Source organism: Camelus ferus, chromosome 3 (assembly GCF_009834535.1).
Source record: "Camelus ferus isolate YT-003-E chromosome 3, BCGSAC_Cfer_1.0, whole genome shotgun sequence".
Taxonomy (NCBI): Eukaryota; Metazoa; Chordata; class Mammalia; order Artiodactyla; family Camelidae; genus Camelus; species Camelus ferus.
The window spans coordinates 55,338,476-55,364,994 of record NC_045698.1 but is presented as its reverse complement, the minus strand read 5'-3'; the positions used below and the strand labels follow the sequence as shown (position 1 = coordinate 55,364,994).

Genomic DNA, 26,519 nt, shown 5'->3' with positions numbered 1-26,519 from the left:
TGTACCTAGAGAGAGAAATTATTTCACAGAGAAATAGTAAATAATCTGTAGAAACTATCTTTAATGTAACTATAGAAAAATTCTTAAGAAAATATACACACAAGAAGTATTGTCTACTGACAAAACGTCTAGTAAGAAGTATTCTAAATTTCATTAAAATGAAAAGAAACCATTCTGAAAATATTTAATAGAAGTTATTGATTCATTTATTCAAAAAATGCTCAATGAACATCTACTATGTGCAAGGCACTATTTAAGGCACCAGGGATACAAGTTAGATACTTGACTCAGGTGCTGACATCTTAGATATCCTTTCAGATAGCCTCTTACATATTACCTTAGATATCCTCTTATGTTACTCCCGTCTATGATTATGTTATAAAATATTTCATTCTTGGAAGGAAAAAAAACTTATGCAAAGAAATCATTTCTATTTATACTTATTCTTAGAAAATGTTTTTAAAAAAGGTATTAATTTAAGAAAAAAATTACTTGAACATTTCTTGTAACATTTAAAGTGAAATTCTGACTGCCTATTTAGAACTTCAATCCTAGAAAAACACTTTGGTCACTGGTTTTGAATTTTGTACTGGAAGAAGCACAGCTGTAAGCACTCAATGCTCCAAAAACTTCAGTGCTCAGGGTTAAAAGCCACGGAGATAATCAAACTCAGTAAGGATACAGCTGAACCACACAATATGGCATAAAAAGTGAGTAGGCCAACATGACCGAAAAACAAAGAATTGTTCTTAAACAGGTAGGGAGCCAAGAAAGCATCCCTTTAACACTGTTTGTGGGGAGGTAAAGATGTAAGTGAGGAAAGAAGATTCTTTACTTTGGATCCTATGTTTAATGCATCAAAAGACGGCATATCCTAAGTTGGTGTCAGAGTCAAGAAAGCACACAGACTTAGTAAGTCATCACATCATGGACACATATTACTACTTCATTCATTAAAAATCCTTTTTCTACTGAGCTCTGTCACATTATTTCCATATAGGTCATCAAATATATCAATGTTTAGAACAAATATAAGTGGATATAATTATTTGATAATATGTGCATTAATAAAATTTAATTTACTCTTCATTGAACTTTAAACTACTCCAAAGATGGGTGATATAAGCTTCTTACTGCTGACTGCAATTTTTATGAAAATCACATAATAGTCATCGATCATTAACCTACTTTGTTACTTAACCCTGTGATATAACCCTCTATAATGTTGAAGTGATGATAGACCACATGATAATTAGACCCCAAAACATTCATTAGATAAAACATTGCTAATGGAAAAGAAATCAGTGAGTTTAGTGTGTGGGAGATTAAAAGGAACCCCACATCCTTTTAATTTCACTCAAATGAAAAGAGAAAAAAAATTATCCAAATTGAAGGTTGCAGCAATCAAAAGTTGTACAAAAAACAGGATGAGGTATAGGAAGGAAATTCATTTTTATGTTTCAATTATTTAATTGTTTCAATGTTCTTAATCATGTTACTGTCTATCTGTAAAGTGCCAAACCAAATTGTCGTTACGTATAAGCCTTAACTAAACATGGAAACAAAATTATTTGGTTTCATATTTTGCCCCTGAAATGTACACAAGAAAACAGAAATGAATAATAAAAGCCATAAAACATTTGTGAGATTTAAAACTTTGATCTCTGAAAATAACCATATCCAGTGCACTGTAAAGATTTTCTATTTGAAAACTTACTCATTACAGCAAGCCAAAATGTTCACAAACCACCAAAGGATACAGAAGTGTGATAACACAGTTTTATCACACTAAATTTCATTAGCTGAAAAACAAATGGTAAAACATACTGCATCTACGATCAATGCTGATAATAAGTAAATATGACACTAGGGTTTTCATTAAAAAATATGCTAACTCTAAAATGAATGGTTCACTTTCCTTTTTTCCCATAACCAGTTTTATATATTTGAGGCATCCTTTCATTCTTTTTTTCCAAAGAATATCCACTGAGCATGTATGTCTTATGTACTGGTCTGGCTTCTTATGAACAGTGGCTGACAAATTGGTGTCCCTTGTTCTCAATGGTTGCAGATTAGTTAAACAATACTCATATTAATAACACTAAGAGCAACTGCTAGCACATTTTGTATGACATAAACAAAATGTTCCATAAATGTAAAGTTTACTTAAATTTCTGGTTAAATTAAGATTTGAGAGTTATTCAGAATAATCTTTTTTTCTTTTCCCAATCCTTAAGGATATACAAAATTCAAATAACATATTATTATTGTTCTTTGCCTTGGTGAATGAGGTTTACTGACTACATTAAAATTTAATCTTTTCCTTTGATAATTAAGGCTCTTAAAAAACCTCAAGGTCATCCGTCTGACCGTAACTTCTCATTATACAGAGTAAGCCATTTGCCAACTGGAAATATCTAAGTTACAAATACAGTATTCTTTACACACAACCAACCACTTCACCTAGGACCTGCCTCCTGAGCTGTGCTGTTGGAGCCCCTCTTTTCTCCCAGAAAACTGGCATTAACCTACTGCCATGATCTTCAACACTGTGCATCACTCACCATTCACCCTAAAACAGAGCTACTGTCAGTTGGGCACACCTTTACCAGCTAACCTGCCCAATTTTCCTCCATTCCTGCACTGCGACAACCAACCAACAAGCGATTTCTCTTACGTAGAAATTTACAGCTTAAATAGATATAACTAGTACAAACATTATCCTTGAAATTTCTTTATTTTACAATAATACGTATATCAATATTCCTTGCTCTCTGTCATAAAAAACTAGTAAGAAAACCCCAAAACCCTACAAGTATAAATTCAGTTTGACTATATTGTATAACACAGTTTCTAGTATTCAGGAAAGAAATAAAACTTCACAATGTATTGTGACTTTAAAAAGTGATATAATAATTACAGTAACAAATTTTAGGGAAATATTTCAAAAATTGATAAAAGATATAAATACATGTAAATTAACATGACAAAATTATTTTACCTAAAACACCATTTACAACATAACTCTAGAAATGACTGCTGTTTAACTGTAGAAATAGCTTTAAAAATCTTTGAATAAAACACTTTAGACGTGTATTAAAACTTTGCTATATGAGTAAAACATAACTGCAGATATTTTGACTTTACACCTGCAATGTTCCATAAATTAACAGGGCCATTAGCCTTTTTAAAAGATTATTGCCAAAGATTAAAAAAAAATCAAGTCTATTTCATAAAAATAATGGCCAAAATCCCACATACGGATTTGAACCTTGGTTTACAAAGTTTTAGGCTTTGAGTTCAGTTTTGTTTTGTTACAAATGTAGTACATGTTCATTGGAAAATAATTCAAACAATGTAAGTATATGAAACGAAAAAGAAAACCATCACCACCCCATCCTCCCAAGTGTTGGCCCATTCAACCCACCTTCCTATGCTCCCAGTATTTCCCTGGGGTCCTGAGAAAAGATAACATTTAAAAAGTACTATTTATGTTTTGTACAAAGAGACCATTTAAAAACCTCTGACCAACTCCGTTACTAAGACCCAAATGGTTATTTCTCTTTCTTTCTATTAATATTACTTAAAGAAAACAGCATCAATATTACAAATCAGTGTGTAAATTAGGCAATAACAAGTAAAAGCAATTATGTTCATTTTAATCAATATCTATTAAAGAAACACTATAATTTAAAGTATCACTGAAAACTGAGGAATAGCACATTATTGAAATTTTTTATTGAAAAATTTGCTTTTACTATTACCTGTGCCGATCCATGCTGACTGACCATCAGTAAGTGTAATAACAAAACCCGATCCTAGTGTTTTCTCCCAAGCAACTTGTAGAAAATGAACTACATCAGGTTCAGAAGCAAGGTAGATTCTGCTTACTTTTCTCTCCATTTCTGATCACCTGTCATAAAAGAATAAAATTAATATTTTTGCAAGAAACTGTGACTATCAAATAGTGATGTATTGGTCTCTCAGTTACATTAAGCACAAAGGAAATAAGTAAAACAAAAAGCTGTGTAACAGCCAACCATCAACTCTGTAAAGCACAGTCCTGTACAATACTGATTCACAATTTTTACCGATAAGAAAAGCAGAGGCTCATAAATGGCAAGTGATTTGCCCAGGTCATGGAACGAAATAGAAATTACTATCTCCAACAATATGAAGATTACATTTTCTCCAGAGGTCAGTAGGCTCTTTCTCTACAACAAAAGAAATGGTCACAAGAACTTGTATGAGTGATCCAGGAATAATCTCAAGACTGGAATGTGATTATAATTGGTGAGAATAAATTTGATCAAGGGTCTTAGTCTCCCATCTGGAAAAAGACTATGTGAAATGAAAAAGGAGAGTAAGCACAAAGATTAGGAAGAGAAAACCTGAGAACCCAAGAGTTGGCTGAACCCTGTCATGCCTTCTCTAAGAAAGGGGTTCCCAGGACTCACCCTGTCCACTGAGACAAAAGCACCCTGTAATAGAGATGGGTTATAACAAGCTATCATAGCCTGATGCCAATAAACTTTCTTTGAATTTTTATAACTTTATATTGAAGTATTATATACAGGGAAAAGTATATATATCTAAAATCCAACTTGGTAAGTTTCACAACTGAACAAATCCATTATCAGTGTCTAGATGAAGAAGCAGAATATTACCACCCCAGAACTCATTCTCACAACACCTCCTTTCTAGTCACTATGTCCCCAAATAACCACTCACCTAACAGAGATGAGAGTTTTCAGTATTTTTGTACTGTTACATAAATATAATCATACTGCACATTTTATCTTGTGACTGGCTTCTTTCGTTCAACATTATATTTGGGAAATTCATCTATATTGTTTCTTAGAGTTGTAGATCATGCTTATGGTTGTACAGTATTCCATTACACAGATATAGTACAATTTATTTATCCATCCTACTAGTTGACAGGCATCTGAGTACTTTTCCAGGTTGTGATGTTCACAAACAGTGCTGTCACAAACATGCTAGCAAATATCTAGGCTTTTCTGTTGGTACATGCCTTTGAGTACATACCATGAGTGGAATTTCAGGATCAGAGGAAACACGTATGTTCTGTTTTAGTATTATACAGACAAAAGTTTCCCAAAAGGTTTGTACCAATCTACATACTTGGGATATGAGAGTTCTCATCATTCCATGTCCATGCAAACATTTCTCATCTTTTTAATTTTAGCCATTTTGGTGGGTATGTAGTAATACATTGTGGTTTTAATTCACATTTCCCTGATGAGTAATGAGATTTAGTCCTTCTCATATCTTTACTGGACATTTGTATATCCTGCTTTGTGGAGTTAAATCTTGCCAATGTTTTTATTCAGTTGTATTTTTCTTATTGATGTTCCTATTGTTATGTTATTTTCTTCTTGATTTATTCTTTATACTTTGTATATGAATCCTTTATAGATATACATACTGTGAATATCTCCCTCCATTCTGTAAGTTACCTTTTCACTCTCATAATGGTATCTTTGGATAAAAAGTTCTTAATTTTCATGAAGTTAAAATTTATCAAAATTTTTATGCTATAGTTATATTTTTTATGTCCTGCTTAAGAACTGTTCAATCACTAAGACATTCTACCATGTTTATCTAACAGCTTTACAATTGTATCTCTCACATTTAGATCTGCAATCCATCTGGAATTGATTTTTGTGCATCCTGTTAGGAAGAAGTCAAAATATATTTTTTTCCACACGGAGATCTCATTGACCCAGTACCATGTATTAAAGATTATCCTTTCAACTGCAGCACTGTGTTACCATTGCCATAAATCATGTGACCAAACATGTATACAAGTTCAATTTTTATTTCTGTTTGATTTTTTGCAGGAGTGTGATTTTGTATTTTCTACTTGGCTTATCAAGGTTATACTGAATAGTGATTCTGTTACTGTGGTTCAACATACTCATAATCTCTCAGTGACCCAACCATTTAAAAATTTGATAAACTTTTCTTCTAAGTTTTAAAATCATTTGTGTAAAATACTGAGCAGGACAAGCTCAAGCATAGACTTCTGTGGCTTGCCATTGGAAACAAGCCTCTCTTAGACGTCAGTCACTACTACTAGGCGAGTGTACTGCTGATATCTCCAGTTAAATCACAAAGATATCAGTAAAGTCCTTTGCAAAACCTGCCTATTCTGCCAGTTTAGCAATATTATTAAAAAAAAAATTTAGATTTTTTTCTTAGTGACCCCACTCTCATTTCTAATGATTATGGATTCTTTTTCTTTTAATTCAAAAACTATTCTTCTGGTAATTCACTCAAGAATCTTGTTCAGATTATCCTCAAACTTACTGGACTGCAGTATGACACATATTCTTTAGTTTAAAGCAAACAACCATATTTTTTTTTCTAATACTGGAATATCCTATGGCCATGTGCACTTCATTAAGAGATGCCTAAGCTATAGAAGCTAACGAACAAAACTAAAAAAGTACCCTAAAAATTACAAATATGCAAAGAAAAAACATTATAAAAAGTCAAAATTAGGAACAAAGCACAAAGTTCAAAGATGAAAAACTAGAGAGAATTATTCTTTAATCACATAGTATGAATCTCTTACTAGATGATTCTAAAAAAGTTAAAAGAATATTCTTTAATTTTTTATTTGGGGAGGAGAGTACAAAATTGCCTCAAATTTTTATGACAAATACAAATAATATGCTATGACATTCCAAAGGTAAGTTATTCATTGACAGCTGATTAATAAGTTTCAATAGGAGCAAATTTTGAATCAACTTTTAATTTGCTTCCTCAATTTAAAAGTATTATGTTCTCACATATAAAGCATCCTATTTTTCTCAATTAACAAGTGAATGTGAAAATAAAAACAACTCACTCTGTCAGCTCTTTACAAAACAAAGTTAACTTCTCTATCTTCTGGGGGTGAGAGGTATGCTTAATTACAGAATGCTAGAGTCGTACTATCTTACAGTAAAAACTACAAGGAACCAGACAAAAGTCCAAAATGAAAGAAAATGATATCTAAAATTAAGAGTGTAAGATACCTCTAAACTGATAAATTAGCAATAATTCTAACAGCTACCTAAAGATTACTCAGGAAATTATTCTTCCCAATAAAAAAAGACAGTTATAAAACAAGCACACCTGTAGCCACATCAATTAAGCATGTTAACATTTTTTAAATATATAAATCTGTAGGTTGGACTACATCATAATCACTGAAAAAAGTAGAGTTATTTTTAAATATTTCATTTAGTCAAATTTTTTTCCTACATTGAGGTCTTCTTTGCCTAAATGTACTTAATTCTGAAATGTTTTATCCACTTGTAAATATTTTCTTTTAGATCAATTAGTGAATACACTTAACATGTAGTAAATTACCCACATTTTCTGTAATTCTTAAATTTGAAAATTAATGGAAAATGTGTGTAACTGTTTTTCTATGCCAATCATTGAAAAAGACACATACTTAGAGGCTTACATAATTCCAATGGGCCCCAAGCCCACAATTCTGGGTGGGAGTAGGGAAATAGAAACTACTGTTGAAGGTCGTTTTTTTGCCTCTTTACAATTCATACACACACACACTGAGATACATACACACTTATAGAGATTATTTCTTCTTAAATATGCCTCAGAACCATGACTATTGTTAGCATTAATATAACTGATTATTACTCTAAAATAGCAATTGGTTTCACTATTTCTTAGCATGTTTGAAACAAATGACCAATATCTAATTACAGAAGCAAATTAACTTAAAATTCAATATGGCAGATACCCATAAGTAAATCGTACTTTCACAATAATATAAAAGATTTTAATCTCAATAATGTTAAAAAGACATTTAGGGATTGATTAGTTTTAACATCTTTGAATTATTCGTGTTTCAAACATTTTCCAATTTTCTGACTAACTCTAGGTACTCATCACAAAATCTAAGTATTTTAAAGATTCTATTATTTTCATTAACTCAGATTTGAAATTTTGGGTGCTACCTACGGGCCATATTTAAGTACTTAACATATTAATAGCCCAAATGTGACAACTCAGTATCCTTTAAGTATTTTATGCCTCAATAGCCTAATAAATGTTTTCTTTGTATCAACTGAGTCAATTTCCTGATAGTATACTATTTGAACCAATTTTGAAGGCACTTCATTCTTTTACTTAGTGAGGTCACAGTCTCATTAAATACAAATACAAAATACCTAACGCTCAACCATAGAAACAGAAAAAGGATGACTTGGAATTTCTTTTAAGATTCAGTAAGAGCGAATCAAGGATCTCCTTGCTTTCACCAGCACTGTAAATGGGAATAGTCAGTCATGGGTTTTCTGCCCCAAGACTAGTACTTGAAGAAAGGGGGTGGAATCCTCTTCAGAAGGACTGATTGATTAGGGCCATAAGAAAGCCTGTGTTTTGTTTTTTAAGGGCACTAAAGGTCGGACTAGTATCAGCACCTCTCCCAGCCAAAACCAAGGATCTAAGACAAGCCTGCAGGTGGAAACAGTTGGGTCCCACCCCAATTTGTACATCAGTAGCTTTATTGAGAGCTCAGAACAGTTGAGAATTGAGAAGCTTATCTTTAGTACTTTGTGTCTTTGATACTTGGCTTCTCTCTTAGAAAAGAAGTAAGTTGTTGGCTGGTATGCAATTGATGTGATCTAGACTCTGAACAAATGCCATTCACAGTTGCTTCTGAATAAACAAGACACTTTTTAAATTAGTTTACAAAGAATTTTGTATGCCCTTTTGGATGCTGATAAGAAGGAGCGCAGAAGCCAACTCTCTTAGGTCAGCTCAAGTTAGTGACAACACTGTATCATTGATAACAGCATTTTGAACTTGAGCTTCTTTTATTTTCCCTATAGTAAGTTATGGCTTCCTTTCAAGCTCCTTGGGCTGCAGGTGTTCAAACTTCAGCAGCAATGCCAAGGAGTTGTACTTACAGAGCAGAAAGGGCTAAATGCATGTTTCTAATGAAGCAATTAACTTAAGTGCCCCCTTGTTGAAGAAAGTAGGCTGACACCTAAAGTGAGTTCCGAATAAAGATTAGCACACAGCACATGTTGTTAATAGTCTGTAATTAGATTCCTGATCACATTATTTTTTATCTTATTTTTTAATGAGGAAAAGAAAAAATATATAAATTGTAAACCAAAAGCGTAGTGATAAATTTTTTAAAGTACTATCACATTACAAAAATTAAAGGATAGGACCATATATAATTGCTAGAAAAAAAGGAAAGACATATTTATGCCACAGCCACTGGGCTATTTACTTTTGTTAAGACAAACATTACACAACAATTTCAGAAATCTGAGTATAAAGAAAAGGACTATTCTTTAGTATTTTTTAAAGCATTGCTTATTCATATTTATCTTATCAAAATTCCCACACTGAGTATTTTTTAATTAATAATTTATTCCAGTATTTTCATTATTAATAGCATGTTGACTTGCTGGTTGCTGTTATCTACCTGACCAAAGGGTAAATTAAAGTCTTTGAAAAAGGACCACAAAATCAATTTACCTTTAAATTTCCAAAGCAATTAAAATCAAAATAACCTCCTATAGAAGAAATGTTTTCCTGGAATTATGTTTTTAAGTTAGAATTTTATAAACTTTAAGGGTAGAGAATTTACAAGATTATTAAATACCTTTCTAATCATGTAAGGATTGTCTCCATTCTATTAATTTTGAAATGAAAGTAAGGTGACCATCAGTAAAGGCTTGCCTGAAATTTTCCCAGTTTTAACAATGGAAGTCCCATGCCCTAGGAAACCTCTCAACTGCCCCAGACAAACTAGGATGGGTGGTTACCCTAAGTAAGAGTAAAATGTAATACTGTCGGCATAATCTTGTTGAAAAATTTGTAATATACAGCTGATGTTCAAGGAAGACATTAACAATTTGATGCTTCAGGCGTAAAGCATTAGAACTATAAAGTAAGTGTAAAAACTAAGGCATCTTTGCCATGGTCATAGTCGATCTTCAATTATCTCTTATGAGTGTGGAATGCCAGCTGCTGGCATTCCAAATATCGTATTACTGCTCATTTCCTCTGCTTATCTTTTACAAACACCATTAATAATCACTAGTTTCAGTGATTCGTTTAAATTTCACTTCCTCTCCTTTCTTTTCTCTTACCCAATAAGTGAGTATTCAGAAATAATAAAACATCCTGAATTTCCCACATAAAATCTAACACCTAGATCCAAAATGCCATAAAATTGGGCCCAACGTTCCAAGACTTTGACTTTGTCCATATTCATCAAATGGACATTCTTGATTACAAATAACCATGGCAGAAAGAATAAGTCTATTTACCACTTTGGAAACTCTAAACTTTCACAAGAACACTTCAGCCCTAAACAGAGTTTCATGTGAAAATGACACATGACAGAAATGAAGGAACAAGATAGTACCTGAAATACAGCATTAGCTAAGCAACAGTCTTGTTTCATTAAGAATTTAGTAATTATGATTTCTTACACCTCAAAATTATTTAATTTCAGAGTGAAGAAGCTCCTATAAAAACATCACCAGTTAAGCTTATATATAGTGTTTCCTACTTGAAAATGTGCTGCTCAAAAGTGAAATATAACTAAAAGCACTTGTATGAAAAAGAAACAAGATTTGTACTGTACTTTTCCTCTACTCACAAACCCACCATTAACTTACAACTGTACCCCTTTATCTGCCTATTTTTCTAATGGCAAACAAGGGGATGAATGATAAGACCAGGGTACAAATGAGAATTAACCCTGAAAAAAAAACCACGACATACCCTCAACTGATGACCCTACCTAATTTTGTATGGCTATACAGAACTATTCAGGAACTATATGAAATTGCCAATATTTAACAATTTTTAACCTATAAAATAATGTCAATTTCATGTGGTCCAAATAATAGTAAGTTATAAACAGCACATGAGGACTTACATACCTACCTGGATGAATAATTCCATGCTTATTGCCCATGGTCTCACTCATGAGTCTAAGTCATTTGCAACCACATCCCTGAACATACTGTGGACAACTCCAGTTGGAGAAGGTTCCAAGATAAAAGATTCAATTCTGAGTCAACCCTGGGTAAAGCATTCTCAAATTGAACTGAAACTCTGTACGACCTAAAATGTAAACCAGGCCTTGTTCTTTTCAGCGAGGACAGATGCTCTAATGCCTCCAGGGGCTGCACAGGTCAGGGGCAAGCCCAGCACACTCACTGCATGACTAGCGGGGACTGAGGCAGACGGGAAACTCCCAGGGACTGTACAAAGGTGGCAGCCACTACTCAGTGCAGACTGTTAGCGTGCGTAAGTATTGGTCCTGGGTGCTCTGCCATTTTGAATATTCAAAAAGCCTACATGTCTCTAGTTTTACGCTGGAGCCACCTGACTTTCAAAGGTGGCTCATATATTTTAAAACCTCTGGGTGTGTACATGGTATAATAAGAAGTATATTTGTTCCTTGTCCCCAAGAGAGAGCCCAAACCCTTGGAGTTTCCTGAGTGACAGGAATATCTTTTATTGTTCGCAAGGACCCCCTTTCAGTCATACCAGTGTTTATGCTAATGAGTTTATCCTTAGGGTGGGGGTCGCTAGATAGCCTCAGGATGTGGCTGGTCACCAGAAAGGCCAAAAGATTAAAAGGTTGACACTTTCAGCCTCACCCCAACTCCAACTCCAGAGAGGAATGTGGAATTAAAGACTGGGCTCTATAAAAACTCTGAAACAAAGAAGCTAGGAGTGCAGGGGTGGAGGAAGAAGTCTTTTGGGTTGATGAACACATCAATGTACTGGGAGAGCGGCATGCCCAGTCAGGGCACTGAGCTCTGCACACTGACCTGCCATACTTGCCCTATGCATCTCTTCCATTTGGTTGCTCCTCAGTTGTATTCTTTGTACTAAACTGGTAAATAATGCATTTTCCTGAGTTCTGGAAGCCATTCTAGCAAATTATCAAACCTGAGATAGTCATGGGGACTCCCAATTTACAGCAGGTCAGAAGCATGGCTGACCCAGGACTTGCAACTGGCATCTGAAGTGAGGACAATCTTGTGGGACTGAGCTCCTTAACTTGTGGAAACTGACTCTAACACCAGACAGTGACAGAATTGAACTGAATTGTTGGACACCTAGTTGGTATTGGAAAATTGGAAACTGGTTTTTAGTGTTGGAAAACACCCAATATGCCAAACAAAACAGCCTTAGCCCAGCTGTTAAGGCTATTGGTGTATAACCTCCACAATCTGAAACCAATTGTTTTATCCCCAAGCCCTTGGAATAGGGAATCTTTACCTGACAAATCTGACCTTTTCTGTCACTGGGACAAAGAGGCCCAGATTGGCCTCTCACAAATACAGTGACTTTTGAAATATGGCATGTCAAGCATAAATATTTATTTAGATCCTGCCAGACGCCAGGTACTATGCTAAGTGTTAGGAACAGACCTGTGAATGAAATAGACATATTCCCTGACCTCAGAACATTTCTACTCTCAGGAAGAGAGAGTCAAATAAACATGTTACAAAACATTGTGATAAGAGCCATAAAGAGGTAGTAAGAGGAAACCTCTCCCACTCCCAACAAGGGATCCCAGATGAGACACACTCAGACTCCAAGAGTCATGAGAAGTTTTCTGGAGGAAATGGGACCTATGACCTAAAGGGTGAGTAGGAATTCTGAATCCACCATTGCCGACTGCCCTTTTGTTTATGCAGTAGTAAGAGGAAACCTCTCCCACTCCCAACAAGGGAACCCAGATGAGACACACTCAGACTCCAAGAGTCATGAGAAGTTTTCTGGAAGAAATGGGACCTATGACCTAAAGGGTGAGTAGGAATTCTGAATCCACCATTGCCGACTGCCCTTTTGTTTATGCTCTTCCCTCCTAGTCTACATGTGAGTATCAATCCATCCTTTCAAGGTCTGGGAGCACTGAAAGCAGCTGTGATCAGCCTTCAAGGATCCCAGATGTCAACCATCTTATCCCCCAACTGGAGAAAAAAGAAAGAAGGCCTAACATAGGGAGGATATGAGGATCATCATGTTCCGAGAGATCCGGCCCCATCTTGCTCCTGATGGAAGAGGCCCTGAGCTGAATTATGTCCACTGAGTCACTCAACAGTGAGTTTAGACTAAAGAGCTACTGATTCTTTGAAATTAACTTTGATGGCTTCAGAATTCTAGAATCACTCTACTGACTTCCCATGTTTTGATCTCTACAACATTTGAATAAAGCAAGCAATGAAGTTAACCTAGATTAGAAGTCATTTGTTACTAGGGTATCAGAGTATTGGAGGCTGTGCTTCTACAGTGTGAAATGGCAGTGTCTGGCAGCCACTATGTGTAGCAGGCAGCAAAAAAAATAACATGGCTAAGAAAGAGCCTCTTTGCATTACCATAATAATCAGAAAGATTAATCAATCCATCACCCTTTTATGACTATAACATAACATCAATCTTGAAATCCTGAAAAGTTAGATTTCTTCAAAAGATTCTGAAATAGCACTGAATCAGAGATGTCCATGCCTATAAAACATAATGAAGTCATCAACGATATTCAGACTACAGAATTATCAATGATGATTTTCTCATTAAGAAGAAGTTAAAAATATCACATGCTTTAGAAAAATCAAGTAAGTAGTTATTTTTAAGTTAAACACTTTCCCCAAAGAATTAATGAAATATTTAGTAACAAATGCAGTTACCTTGTGGAAAAGAAGTTTAATTTTGTAATGCAGAATTTAAAAATCTGATCTGAATAGCCATCCAAAGTTATTCTCAGAGTCACTTTGTGCACAGAACAAAACCAAAATTTTCCACTAAGTTGCAATAATGAACTGACATAAATTTGAGGGAAACCAGTTATTAAAAGTCCACTCCATAACCAGTCAAACATTCACTGAGGAAGCATTGTGTACAAACTTTGTGCTCAATAATAACTCCAGCAAATTAAAACAAACAAACAAAAAGTAATGATACCTTCCCTCAGAAGCTTTTGATCCAATTAAGAGAACATGACAAAACAGAGTTCTACAAAATTATAACTAAAATACAAGGTAGTATAATTTTGCTAGATAGGAGTTAATGTACTAATAGAAAAATAAGAAAGAGATATGTTAAATACATGGTAGATGATACATGAAGTTTCTGCATTTTCTAGTGTAAAAAAATTACATGACCAAAATAAACAGAAGTAAGAGATATTAAGAGGAATACAAAGTTCATAAAATGAAATGCCAGCAATAAACTAGTAGAGTCACTAAAAACAACAATGTAATCCCAATGCCTTGAAAATTACCACTCATTAACAAGTGAAATGCATATTAGTTAATTCAGTTTGGCCTACATGAATATTCATCTTTAACCAAGGTACAAGAATGTCCAATGAAAGATAGGAAACATAAAATATCCAGAAGGATGCCCCCTGATATGAATGCTTTTCATTATAAAATGAATATTATATATTAGAGGAGTTAGCTCCAAACTAAAGATGGGCACTAAAATAAATTATCAAATTTTCAAAACACAAAGTCACTTGAAATATTTTGTGAATTTTAACGCGATATCTTGCTTGCTCAGAAAACAAAGACAAATGTTAACTATGCTCAATTTTATAGAACTTCTGTTGTTTGGAAATGCCTAATTTTTGGTTAAACCTCATTTGGGAATTATCTATAATAGAGATATCTATTTAACTGATGGACAGTAAGATTCAGTCAGGTTAGAACATTCTAGGACATGAAGATCATGGTTAGATAGTTAGATGAAAACATTTGGTTCAGGTTTATTTGGTTTAATATCTAAGGAGGTTCTTAGCCTCAGGACAAAATGAAAGAGATGGTGGTAATAATTTGAGAATACAAACAACTAGATAAAGACAGAAAAATTAAGGTACATATTTGGCTAATTACAATGTGTGATACAGAAAGAGCCTTATTAAATCATTAATTTCTCCTAAAACCTCAAGCTATGTGGCTATCAGTGAGGGAGTAAAACAAAAATGTACTGAGCATATGTCGTGAACAGTGCTGGGAACTTTACATACATTGCTTTAATCTTCAGAATCACCCATTCTAAAAACAAGAAAACTGAAATTGAGCAAAGTGCAGTAAAGATAGAAGCATATTCAAAACTAGGTCTATCCAACATACTGCCTAAAAAGTCTCATCCCTAGACAGCCTCTTTATGAGTCTCATATTTAACCTTAAATTAAACTTCTTGGCTCTCAGCCTTTCTGAATTTTCTCCCTTTATAATTATCAAGGTACCAGAATTATAGCCACCTCTTATCTTTAAATGTTCTCTGCTTCTGCTGCTATTGAATTGCCTTTCCTTAACCTATGAACAACTTATCACAATGTATTAACACAAATCTAAATCATGAGCTCATGTATAACCCAGAATTTCCCATGTACAGACTTCAAATAGTAGAGGCAAAGTTCTTTAGACATTAGTATACCATCTCCACAAATACTCAATTTTAGATTATTCTAATAACAAATAGAATTTTCCAAGTATAAAGTCTAATCCTTCTTCTACTGAGAACTCATGAAATTCTAAAGAAAAACATTCTTTGAGTCTTTATATGGTTCAAGATATCTACAGAAACTCCTAACATCACTTGTTTTAAAATTAAAGAAGAGTTACTAGAGTATAAATTTATGGCCAGCAAACATGTCTGTATATATAAATATTCCTCTTTCTTTCCTCCACATTCTGACTTCTTTTATTTCCTAATACAAATTCTGTCTTAAAGCCAAACTTTTTGTATTTTGAGAGAGAAACAGGAAAGAACTCATAATCCATTGGCTTAACCAATACAAAAAATAACTCATAATCCATTGGTTTCTTTGGTAAAAGCCATAAATCCTCTACATAGCATTATGTATGATATATTCATGCTAAAAAATAAAAAATCCAACATGAATCTGATCAAACCTCCAATTATAGGAAACATAAAGGACGAAGGAACATGTTAAATGGAACTAAAGGGATGCAATCAGCAAAATCCAGACTGTGGGACACTTCAAAGGGCAACCTACCCAGTTTTTCCAACAAATAAACTTCAATACAAAAGGGATGGGAAGGTTGGCATATTTAAGTTAAAAGAGACTTAAAAGCCATAAGCAACTGAAAAATAAAGACCTTATTTAAATCTTGGCTCAACCAACAAACTACTAAAATTTATGAAGTAGTAACTGGAGAAAGTTAAATGACAGATTAGGTACCTGATAATAGTAGTGAATTACTGTTAATTTTTTAAGGTATGTTAATAGAATTGTGGTTATGTTTTCTAAAAGTGTCCTTACTTTTTAAAGATACATGTTAGAATATTTACAGATGAAATTATACTATGTCTGGAATTTGTTTAAAAATAATTTAGAAAGGAAAAGTGAAGTATGAGTAAGATATAAATGAAATGAGATGGGCCATAAGGTGATAATTGTTGTGCTAGGTAATAGGAATCCATTAGTCTCTCTACTTTTATATATATTTGAAATTTTCCATGATAAAATGTATAAAAAGAAAAGTTTTCAATAATTGTTCTTTGATCATCAGGATAAGTGTTTGTTACAAGTTTGTTACAGGGTATCTTTGTAAAAAGAGAAAAAGTCATCTATTAAAAATTTACTCTTAAATATATAACTTAATACTTCAAAATTTAGGAGCCTATCTAAAGAAGTATTGAACTCATTGGTTCTAGGAAATATTCCTATCTGATAAACATTACACCAGGGACATGGGTGCATAATGCATTGGTGAATTTTACATACAACAATGAATCAAAGATACTAAGGATAAAAAATATATTTTGTATAAATCAACTCAAAAGCTGATAATAAAAAAATCCGAAATTATTTCAACATTTATTGGCTACACGTTAATGATTTGTTCATAAGGCCAAAACGTGGAAAAAATTAATAGAACAAAATACGTAATACATGAGCCACTTTATATGTATATTCAAAGACTGCACAGAATATCGACAGCAAAGAAAACAGAAGCAATAATCGTACTGATACTTTCCACAGTTTCCCATCCTATGGCACATCATTAGACTCATGACATCTCAGATTTTTTAATCTAACCAATATGAGTCAAATACCTATTATAGTTCCTGGCACATAATCAATAAGCAACCTTATCTCAAATGGCTGAATTCATTTAATCTGTACCAATTTGAATGACTTTAGCTTATACTTTTCCTTCTCCACTCTCAATTAAAGAGTTCTGTATTGTTGGCTATCACTAAACATTGGTCAGAGAATGCCATCAGTGGATTGGTCCTTCCCCCCGCCCCCTAATTGAGGTTAAAAGTGTTCACTCACCCAACATTTAGAGACAATCTGTTGACTTTTGCTACCCAACACAGACTTCCTGCTTCTAGCAACAAAACTTCTACTGACCCCTACCTCTGCTATTCTCAGTCCACAGGCTTTGAGGAACCTGACTTTGGCCTTAAGCTCCAGTAGAACACAGATCTGGGCTCAACCAACATTACATTCTAATCCCCAGTAAATGATTCAAAGATGAGCACACAATTCAAATTAGGACATCTGAGACTAGTAAGGTTCAATTTCAAGACTTTAATTTGCATATAGAGAATCCTTTCCTGGATTTGATGCTGTAAGCCTAGAGCTGTTCAGAACAAAACCAACAAGCAGAAAGTAGAACTGCAGGGTGGGCAGCAGCTCAGATCTGATTCCAGCAGCACCAGAATCTAGATCTGATCGTGATTATTTTAGATATAAGGCCAAGAAATTCCTTTTCGCTTAAGCTATCATGTGTCAGGCTTTGGAATCATACATACAGAATCTTCACTATCATTTATTGGTTATGTGAACATCAGGAAATCATTTAAGTCTTTTAACCTCAATAATCTCAAAGCATCTGCAAAACAGTTGTAAGTAAGCAAATGTGTATATTCCATCAGTGGTATGAGTACCACATTTTGGGAAACACTCTATTAAACTCATAATATTCAACACCAAACAGGAAGTTTTACATTTTCAGCTTTATATGCTTACATTTTTATCAAATCTAAAACACGTGGCATTTCGAAAACACTGGGACTTTATCACTATATAATAAATAACTAGTAACAGGTGGTTCAAGAAGACAACTGGTAACTATTCTGCATAAGGCCCTAATGATTCTAGAAAAAAAAAGTATGTCTCTTCAAAACAAAAGTTCAAGTTTGGTTACATGGCAAAAAATGTTTCCCAAGTTTTAAAAATCATGAATTAGTAATTTTAATGTTTTCTTCTTAAAACTCAACATCTTACCTTAAAATATTGGCAAATTCTCTCTAAAATAAAGAGCCAATTTTTTTAAGCCATTCAATTTAAATTTTAAAACTGTGTGTTTCTGTTCTATCTTTAATACACTGAAAACAACAGGTCAAAATCCTTTTATGAACCTCTAGGCGAATTTGTTTTTTGGTGTTTATCGAGTTATTTATAGAAACAAATGTAGTTTCTGCAAGAATATAAGACTTCGATTGTACTTTGCATTCATTATTCACAATATAAACATAACATTATGATATGATAACGTAATTAGATTACTGTGTAACAGCTGTCAATCTTTGCTATCAGAAAAGAGAAGCAATAAGACGACCAGACCCAATATCCATGGTTTATGCTCTTCTAGGACTGTTTGGACTATTATTATTCTAAGAATGTTAAGTTTAAACTTTTAGAAGTCTGCAAAACACATGTAAGATTGTTCGTGTGGTTCCAATAACTCGATGTAAAGGCTTCAAATGTTTCTATTTTGAATGCTGTGTTATATTGCAGTGATACTCACTTGGGAATTAACAGTGGTGATCCGTGATATTCAACCAAACATACCAACTTTACTGGCTCATTACTCTACAGATTTTCTGAGACATAGTTTTCAGATAATAACCAGGACATATTTCCTCATCACATTTAAAGTTTAGAAACATGTTTTCTCTATTGCTAAATTCTCAAAGCACAAACTTTCGGTTCCCAAAAGTAGTATCTGAGTCATGATTTGAGCAAATTTCTGTAAGAATAATGCTTAAAATGAAGAGGTTGGTTCCTAAACACAATATTAAGATTTCTTTTATTCAATTGAGAGATGAATATCATAGCACAACTAATTTATGAAGTTACAAATTACAACTATGCTGTCATTTTAAAAAAACACTTAAGTTAAACCCACATATGGAACTATATTAATATATCATATTGTACAAGCATCTACCTACAAATTTCCAAAGAGGCATCAATAAACTTTTTAAGTTTAACTTTTTAAGTGTCCCAAAGTTTAGACAGATGTTACCCTATTTTCTCTGAGTTTTTCTCTGAGCAGCTGTTCATTTGGACATGTCCCTTATTTATTGATATACTGTGTTCAATGCTAGGGTCACATTTCTTAAACAGGAACTTGGCAACTTCCAAATTCAATGGTAAATATTGACATATCTCAGCATGTCAATATTTATACTGTCAGGACACTTTGATGAGTCTCTTCAACAATGGCTGCATCTTATTTCTTGGCAGCCACTTGTTTCTGTTTCAATTGAGCAAGATCTTTCTGTATTCCATAAAATTCTCATTAACTGTTCAGAAAAAAAATACTGTAAGCTAACAGCATCCTCTCACACAAAGACCAGATTGAAATCCTTGCTTATTTCAACATTTTGGTCACTTCTACAGGGTTAGAGAAGCTCAAAGAAACAAGGCACAAACGCAGGGGTGTACTCCAAGTAATACTCAGTCGTGATTGCTTAATCCCAAGACTAATCATCATTTTCAATCCCACTGCTAAGGTTGAAAGCTGCTGAAACCTTTTCAGAACTTATAGAATTAAAAATTATTTCCTTTTTTGTTAGTCCTAAAAGCTAGACAAATTTATAAAGGATTGGTTTACAGCCTGCTACGATGATGATCATATTCAGGGAGCAGTATGAATCCAGAATGCCTACCATCAAAGGGAGTTGGAAAGTCTGGCTCATTATATAGAATTAAAGTGTTTTAGATGCAAAATTATTTACCTAATATTTGTAAGTATCAGAAATCACTTTAACAAACTCATCATCATTCACTCAATCTTAAGAGCAAATTTTCATACCGCTGAAAGAAAATCTTTGCTAAATCTTGTAAATACCCTGGGATTTCCCAATGGCACAAAAACAAAAGTTTAGTTGATAGCTATTGGCAATACTGGCATCTAGCAAAAGCATGAATGCCTCATGAGCAGTTTGGAACTCTAACATGGATTTTTCCTTTTGGGCAACAAAAGTCTCAACACTGTTTTTCTTCCAAAAAGAGCCCAATTTCATCAATGTTAAAAATTTGCTAACTAAATAACCTTTTGTTCACTGATCAGCCAGTGTCTTAGGAAACTGCACAACTCACTTTCTCATCAGCACTGGCAGCTTCGCAAAGAACAAGGAGCAAATGGCCCAGGGCTATAAAATGCATTAACTACCTCCTACTTGTACAAAAAGATCTATCCTTCTATTACTTTAAAGACTGCCACCTTTCCCTCAAAAACAGTATTGCAAGTACAGCACTGATTTTATACTCAGAAGACCCCAACTGAGCTCAAAACTCCACAGCTTTATAGAGTAACTCTGGCCACTAATGCATTAAAATGTTCACTGACTACATTCTATATACCGGGCTTTGAGGTCCCAAAGATAATTAAGACACATCCCTAGTTCTCTAGTGAGATAAAAACACCCAGAGAGGATTATTATACAAGCTTGTGAAGTACAGAGGCAGGGTGGGAGCTCCTCTGAGAAGTAGCACATCGACCACCCTGAAATTTCAGGGGAGGCTTCCTTGCGTTATGCCTGATATGAATCTTAAAAGGTGGAAAAGGTTTAAGAGTAGAAGGAAAAAGGTAAGGAAACACATTCCAGGCAGAAGTATCTGCATGAGCAATGCCTTAGAGGCAAGAAACAGCATGCTATGTGTAAATAAACAATTCAGTGTTTCAGACTGACTGAAAATCAAGGATTACAAATTCAAAGATCCAATCGACTTCATTATTTCAACCATAACATACTGTGTACTTCTATGCCTCAGACAATGTTTTAGAACTTGGCATAAGGAAACAAAACAGATAAAAATTCCTGCCTTTGAGGAATTTACATTTTAATAGATGAACAATTTTAAAATATACATAATAAATATGTAAAACATATAATATGGTGATAAGAGCTGTAGTAAAAGAAGATGAAATAGGGCAGAGGAGACTGGGAGTGCAGAAGCCAGTTTTTTTGGGGGGGGAGGGGAAAGGGCGGGATGGCAGATAGTTGCAAAACTGCAATTTTAAGTAAGAGGTTGAGATAGGCTTTACTGAAAAAGTGACACTTGAACTACTACATAAAGGAGAAGGTACTAGTTGTGTGGATGCCTGATAAAAAGCTTTGTAAGTAGTTGAAACAGCCAGTGCAAAGGCCCTAAGGTGTAAGTGTGCCTAGTGTGTTTAAGAAACAAGGAAGCAGTATGATTGGAACAGAGTGGGGAGAGAATACAAAGACATGAGGTCACAGAGGTCATGGGAAACCAGATCATGCAGAATCCTGTAGGCCAATGTAAGGACACTGGCTTTCACTGTAAGTCAAATGAGAAGTCATAAAAGGTTTTGAAGCAATGAAGTAATTTTAGATTCTCTTTTAATAAACTTTTTATTTTTGAATAATTCTGAATTTACACAAAAGTTGCAAAGATAGTAAAAGTTCCCATATATGCTTCACTCAGTTTCCTCTAATATTAATATCTTACATTGCCATGGTGCATCTATCAAAATGAACTCCTATTAACTGAACTCCAAATTATTTGGATTTTGCCATTTTTCCCACTATTATCTTTTCTCTTTCAGGATACAATCTAGGATAACACATTGCATTTAGAATCTTACACTTTTACATTACAATTCAAGTTTTTAACTTACATCTTAAAAGTACCATTCTGGCTATTGTATGAGAATAGCCCATAGAGAGGCAAGGATTGAAGAAAGCAGGGAGACCAGCTAGAACACTACTACTATAACCCAAGTAAGAAATGACAGCAGCTATTAACAGACATCCAAGCAAGATATGATAAGTCTACCAACAGCAGAAACAGTAGGAAATGGTCAAATTCTAGATATATTTTATACAGAGAATCAACAGGATTTGCTGACAGATTTGGTGAAATATAAGAGAAAGAATTGAAGATGACTCTAAATATTTAACTTTGAGAAACTGGCTGTATAGAGTTGCCATCAAATGAGATGAGAAGGAATGGGATAGGTCTGGGGGGGAAAGAGCTCAGTTTGTGACATTTAAGTCTGAGATACTTCTAAATAAATAAGTGATGATGTAGAGATGGACAACTGTATAGGTGAGTCTGGAGTTCAGAAAGAGGGGGGACTAGGAATATGAATGTGGGAGTTTTGGGTAGACAGATGGTATTTAAAGCCATTAAACATTGATATCATCTAAAGGAAATGTAAACAGAGGAAAAGAAAAGAACCAAAGCTGGAACCCTGGAACTCTTCAACAGTAAGATATCAGGAAGAAAAGAATGAAGATTGAGAAGGAGCAACCAATGAGATAGAAAGAAAACCAAGAGAGTGTGGTGTCCTGGAAGTCAAGGGAAGAAAGTATGTCATGGAGATGGGAATGATTAACTGTGTCAAGGGTTGCTAATAGGTGAAACACAATAAGGACTGAGAATGATCAACACCTGAAGATCACTGCTAACACTAACAAGAGGATTTCAAGGGAGAGTAGGAGCAGTAGCTATCTCAAGAAAGAACAGTAAAAGAGAAATTGGGATTTGGAATTTGGAGCATAGAAAACTCCTTAGAGGATTTTTGCTTAGAGAAGCAAATAAATGGGGTAGGAAGTGAAAAAAGGTTAAGAGAAACATTTCTTAAAGTGAAAAAAAAAAAATAGCATGCAGGTCAAACAAGTTTTACGGCTCTTAATCTGACAGCCATGAGGAAAGAGAATTTAAAAAAAAAAGAGTGGGAAAAAAAGGACAAAGACAAACACTACATAACAAATAACTTCAATCTCAGACTACGGAGACTAGTTGAGGATCAAAGAAAACAAAGACTTAAGTAAGTCTTTTTTTTTTTTAATACACGTGAATATCACTGAATGAGAAAAAGGAGAAATCATAGAAAGGGAACAATCAGCACTATCAATACTGTTACTGAGTAGGACCCCATGGGGCCCTCCCTGAACAGACTCTGTCCCCCAGCCCTCAGCATGCAATGTCCTCCACCACCCTCTGGTCTATAGAAAAGCAGAAAGAAAGGACAACAGTCAATAGGACAAAATAATAATAACTTACCCATTAAACAAAGTCAAGAAATCTTAGTTATTCCTCAAGCGCTATAGATAATATTCTGAGCCATATTCTTTGAGCAGTTTTGCAGTTACCGAAACCCCCACCAGGTGGAAAAAGTTAACTGCATGCTGCCCACAAGCATGTAGACCCCAGACTATAAGGTTGATGATGTTAACTCCTGATTACCTCATCACCTATCAATCAAAAGAATGTCCATGAGCTGATCATACACCCTGCAACTCCCCCCCTCACCCTTCTTTAAAACCTTTAAAAAACCTTTCCTAAAGCCTTCAAGGAGTTTTCAGGTCTTTTAAGCACTAGCTACCTGGACTCCTTGCTTGGCACCCTGCAACAAACACTGCACTTTCTTTTACCACATCCCGATATCAGTAGATTGGCTTTACTGTGCAAGGGCAAATGAACCCAACTTTGGTCCGGTGACAATACTAGATACAAAGTAAAAAGAGAAGAGAGGAGAAAGTGGTCTGGTGGTATAAAAGCAATACCACTTTAATTTTAAAAACCTTTTAATTTAAAAAATCTTTAATTGAGTGCCTAACATGCAAGTCAATCAGCCCTCCATCATTATCCCTCCCTTAAAGGGGTTTTTAATTTAGTGAAAAAGCAAGCCAGGTACATAACAGACAACCCTTACTGAGTGCTTACTCGCAAATACTTGACTAGATGATTTACTTGTATTAACTCATTTAATCCTCACAATGCTGGGGAAGCCTGTGCATTCTCCCCACAGAAAAAATACATACTTACTATTTTTATATACCACTCTAGTGAACCCATGAAACCAAAGTTGAAAATACTCTTCTAGATGCAGGAGAGACAATAATTTTTGAACAAGGAAATGATACAGTCATTTCATTTTTAGTAAGAAAATGACCGAAGATGGCTTAAAATGAGAATCCATAGCAGAGCTGCCAGAAAGGAGACTTTTGAAATAGCGATGTAAGACAGTACTTAAATTAGCTCATTGATAGCAAAAACCAAGAGCAGGGAGCTTACATGTTTAAAGGCCATGTGGTTCAATTACGCTCCCTAGAAACCTCACTGCAAGTCAGATTGACTTTGCTGAGTTACATGAAAAATATAATTGTTATACAAATATGTATGTTCAGCCTTATTATTGCCATTTGTGTTCCTCTATGGGTAACTTAATAACTGTTTTTTATTGGGAGGGGTGGGAATTAGGTTTGTTTGTTTGTTTGTTTGTTGTTTGTTTGTTTATTTATTTATTTATTTATTTATTTATTTATTTATTTATTTATTTATTTTTAATGGAGGCAAAAGGGAGTTGAACCCAGGGCCCTGTGCATGCGAAGCACACACTCTACCACTAAGTTATACCCTCCCCCCTTTTATGGGTAACTTAAAAACAACTGGCAGTGTTCTTTCCTATTTTGAAGCTGAGGTATCTAAAAGCCCATGGCCTAAAATTAATTAAAATCCATAAATATAGTAAGTCAACTGGGATCTTTAACAACTTCAGTTCCTGGTGCTCTTCACAAGTACAACATATTACTATCAAAGGTTCATAAACACCAAGATGATCTTTACATGAAAGCAAAATGTCTACAAACACACTACTACTACTTTGGAAGCCAAGCTTGATGAGTTGCACAACATAATTTCCATAACCAAGCCAAGGTTATTTAATTTGAATGGCAAGACCTGCAAGGTACAAAATAAAGCAACTACAAGGGAGAGCATTAAATGGCTTTTTTTTTGCTAGCAGGAGGGTACAGTGCATTCTTATACATGTCTTATTCCCCTCTTTCCCATGCCCATTAAATTTCTGGAACAGATCATCTTTGTTCTTCTGCTGCACTCTCATGATCCCATAAATAAAGCTCAGTAAATACGTGCTAAATTTGTGTATTTGACCAACTCTTGACAATTCAATAGATTGAAAAGTAAAGTTAGTTGTGGTTAAAAAAACAAAAAGAAAAACAAAAACTTGGTGTGCAGTAGCAAACAATGTAACCACAGATAGCAGAAATCCAAACGTTCTAATCACTGCATTGCCCTAAAGATAGAACAGTCTCATAGTTTGGCCAAGAACAGCACATAGATCAACACCTTAAATAAGTTAGTTTCCTTCCCTTTTCTTTCCTATCCCACTTTGAGTCAAAATATTTTTTTAAAAATAACATTCTAAAAAGAATCATCCAAAAAATAAAAATAAAAAGAATCATCTGCTGCCTGAGAAAATAAATAAAACTATACACTTGGAGCCAAAGAGTTGCCGTAATTTTCTGATTCGCTTGAGACAGAGGGAAAAACCGCGCCTGCGATTTAAGAATAATCACGATAACTATGCAAACTGAACACGGTAAAGCACCTGTTTCTCCATCTAGAATATTCGAAAACAAAAATGAGGGTTAATAGTGCCTATCTAATAGGGTTGATTATTATCATTAGAAGAAGCTAAATAATCATACTACTGATTGAAAAAAAGTTGGCATGTGATTTGTCTTGCTGCACAACCACTTTTCTGGAGTACCTCATCGACTACAGAACTCAGGAAACGGCAGCGCCTTTCCACTTATTACCACAAAAGTTTTTTCCAGACCCCAACAGGCCTAGAACGTTTCAGCCCCAGGTGGAACCCATCGACAATTTACAAAAAGCTGGGAACTGGGAGAGAGCGAATGCCAGGGTTAGAGAAATGACTAAACAGCCTACTCAACACAACCCTCCGGATTCAAGAGTCCTCCTAATCCCAGAACCATTACAGGGCATTCCAAGGGCGCTTTGCATTCCAAAGAATCCCTCAGGTGCTAACGCAAATACTGGAAAGGGAGCCCAGGAGATGCGCGTCTAGCGGGTAAGGTCAGGGAACCCAGGTGTTCCCGAGAAGAGTCCACAAACAGAAGGCCCAGGGGCTTACACACAGAAGGAATCCAAGCCGGGAAAAATCTGCGCGCTGTGGAGTTCTAGAAAACTAAAAAACAACAACAAGAACAACACAGGACCACTGACTGCTATTACTTACAGAGGCAGTCCCCACTGCCGGACCCTATCTGTCTTCAACTACACTTCCGGTCTCCTACGAAAGGCCCGCTCCATCAGGCAGACGTCCGGCGGCCAATGAGAATGTCATTTACTTCCGCGCGCCGTACGACGTCATTTAAATCCCGCCTTTTCCGGTAGAGAGAAGCCTATCGTA

General features: G+C 34.8%; 1 protein-coding gene across 3 annotated transcripts in view; it reads right to left on the bottom strand.

Moving 5' to 3' along the window:
• XRCC4 (X-ray repair cross complementing 4) overlaps window positions 1–26,464 on the bottom strand; it is a 225,868-nt gene extending 199,404 nt beyond the window's left edge. For all 3 annotated transcript variants that reach the window (XM_014554096.2, XM_014554098.2, XM_032475537.1), the window contains exons 1-2: window positions 26,346–26,464; window positions 3,765–3,913 (exon numbers count right to left, since the gene is read on the bottom strand). In XM_014554096.2, the coding sequence (XP_014409582.1) occupies window positions 3,765–3,903 (139 nt within the window). In that variant the 5' untranslated portion in view covers window positions 3,904–3,913; window positions 26,346–26,464. The remainder of the gene's footprint in view (window positions 1–3,764; window positions 3,914–26,345) is intronic.
• Window positions 26,465–26,519: the final 55 nt, after the last annotated feature.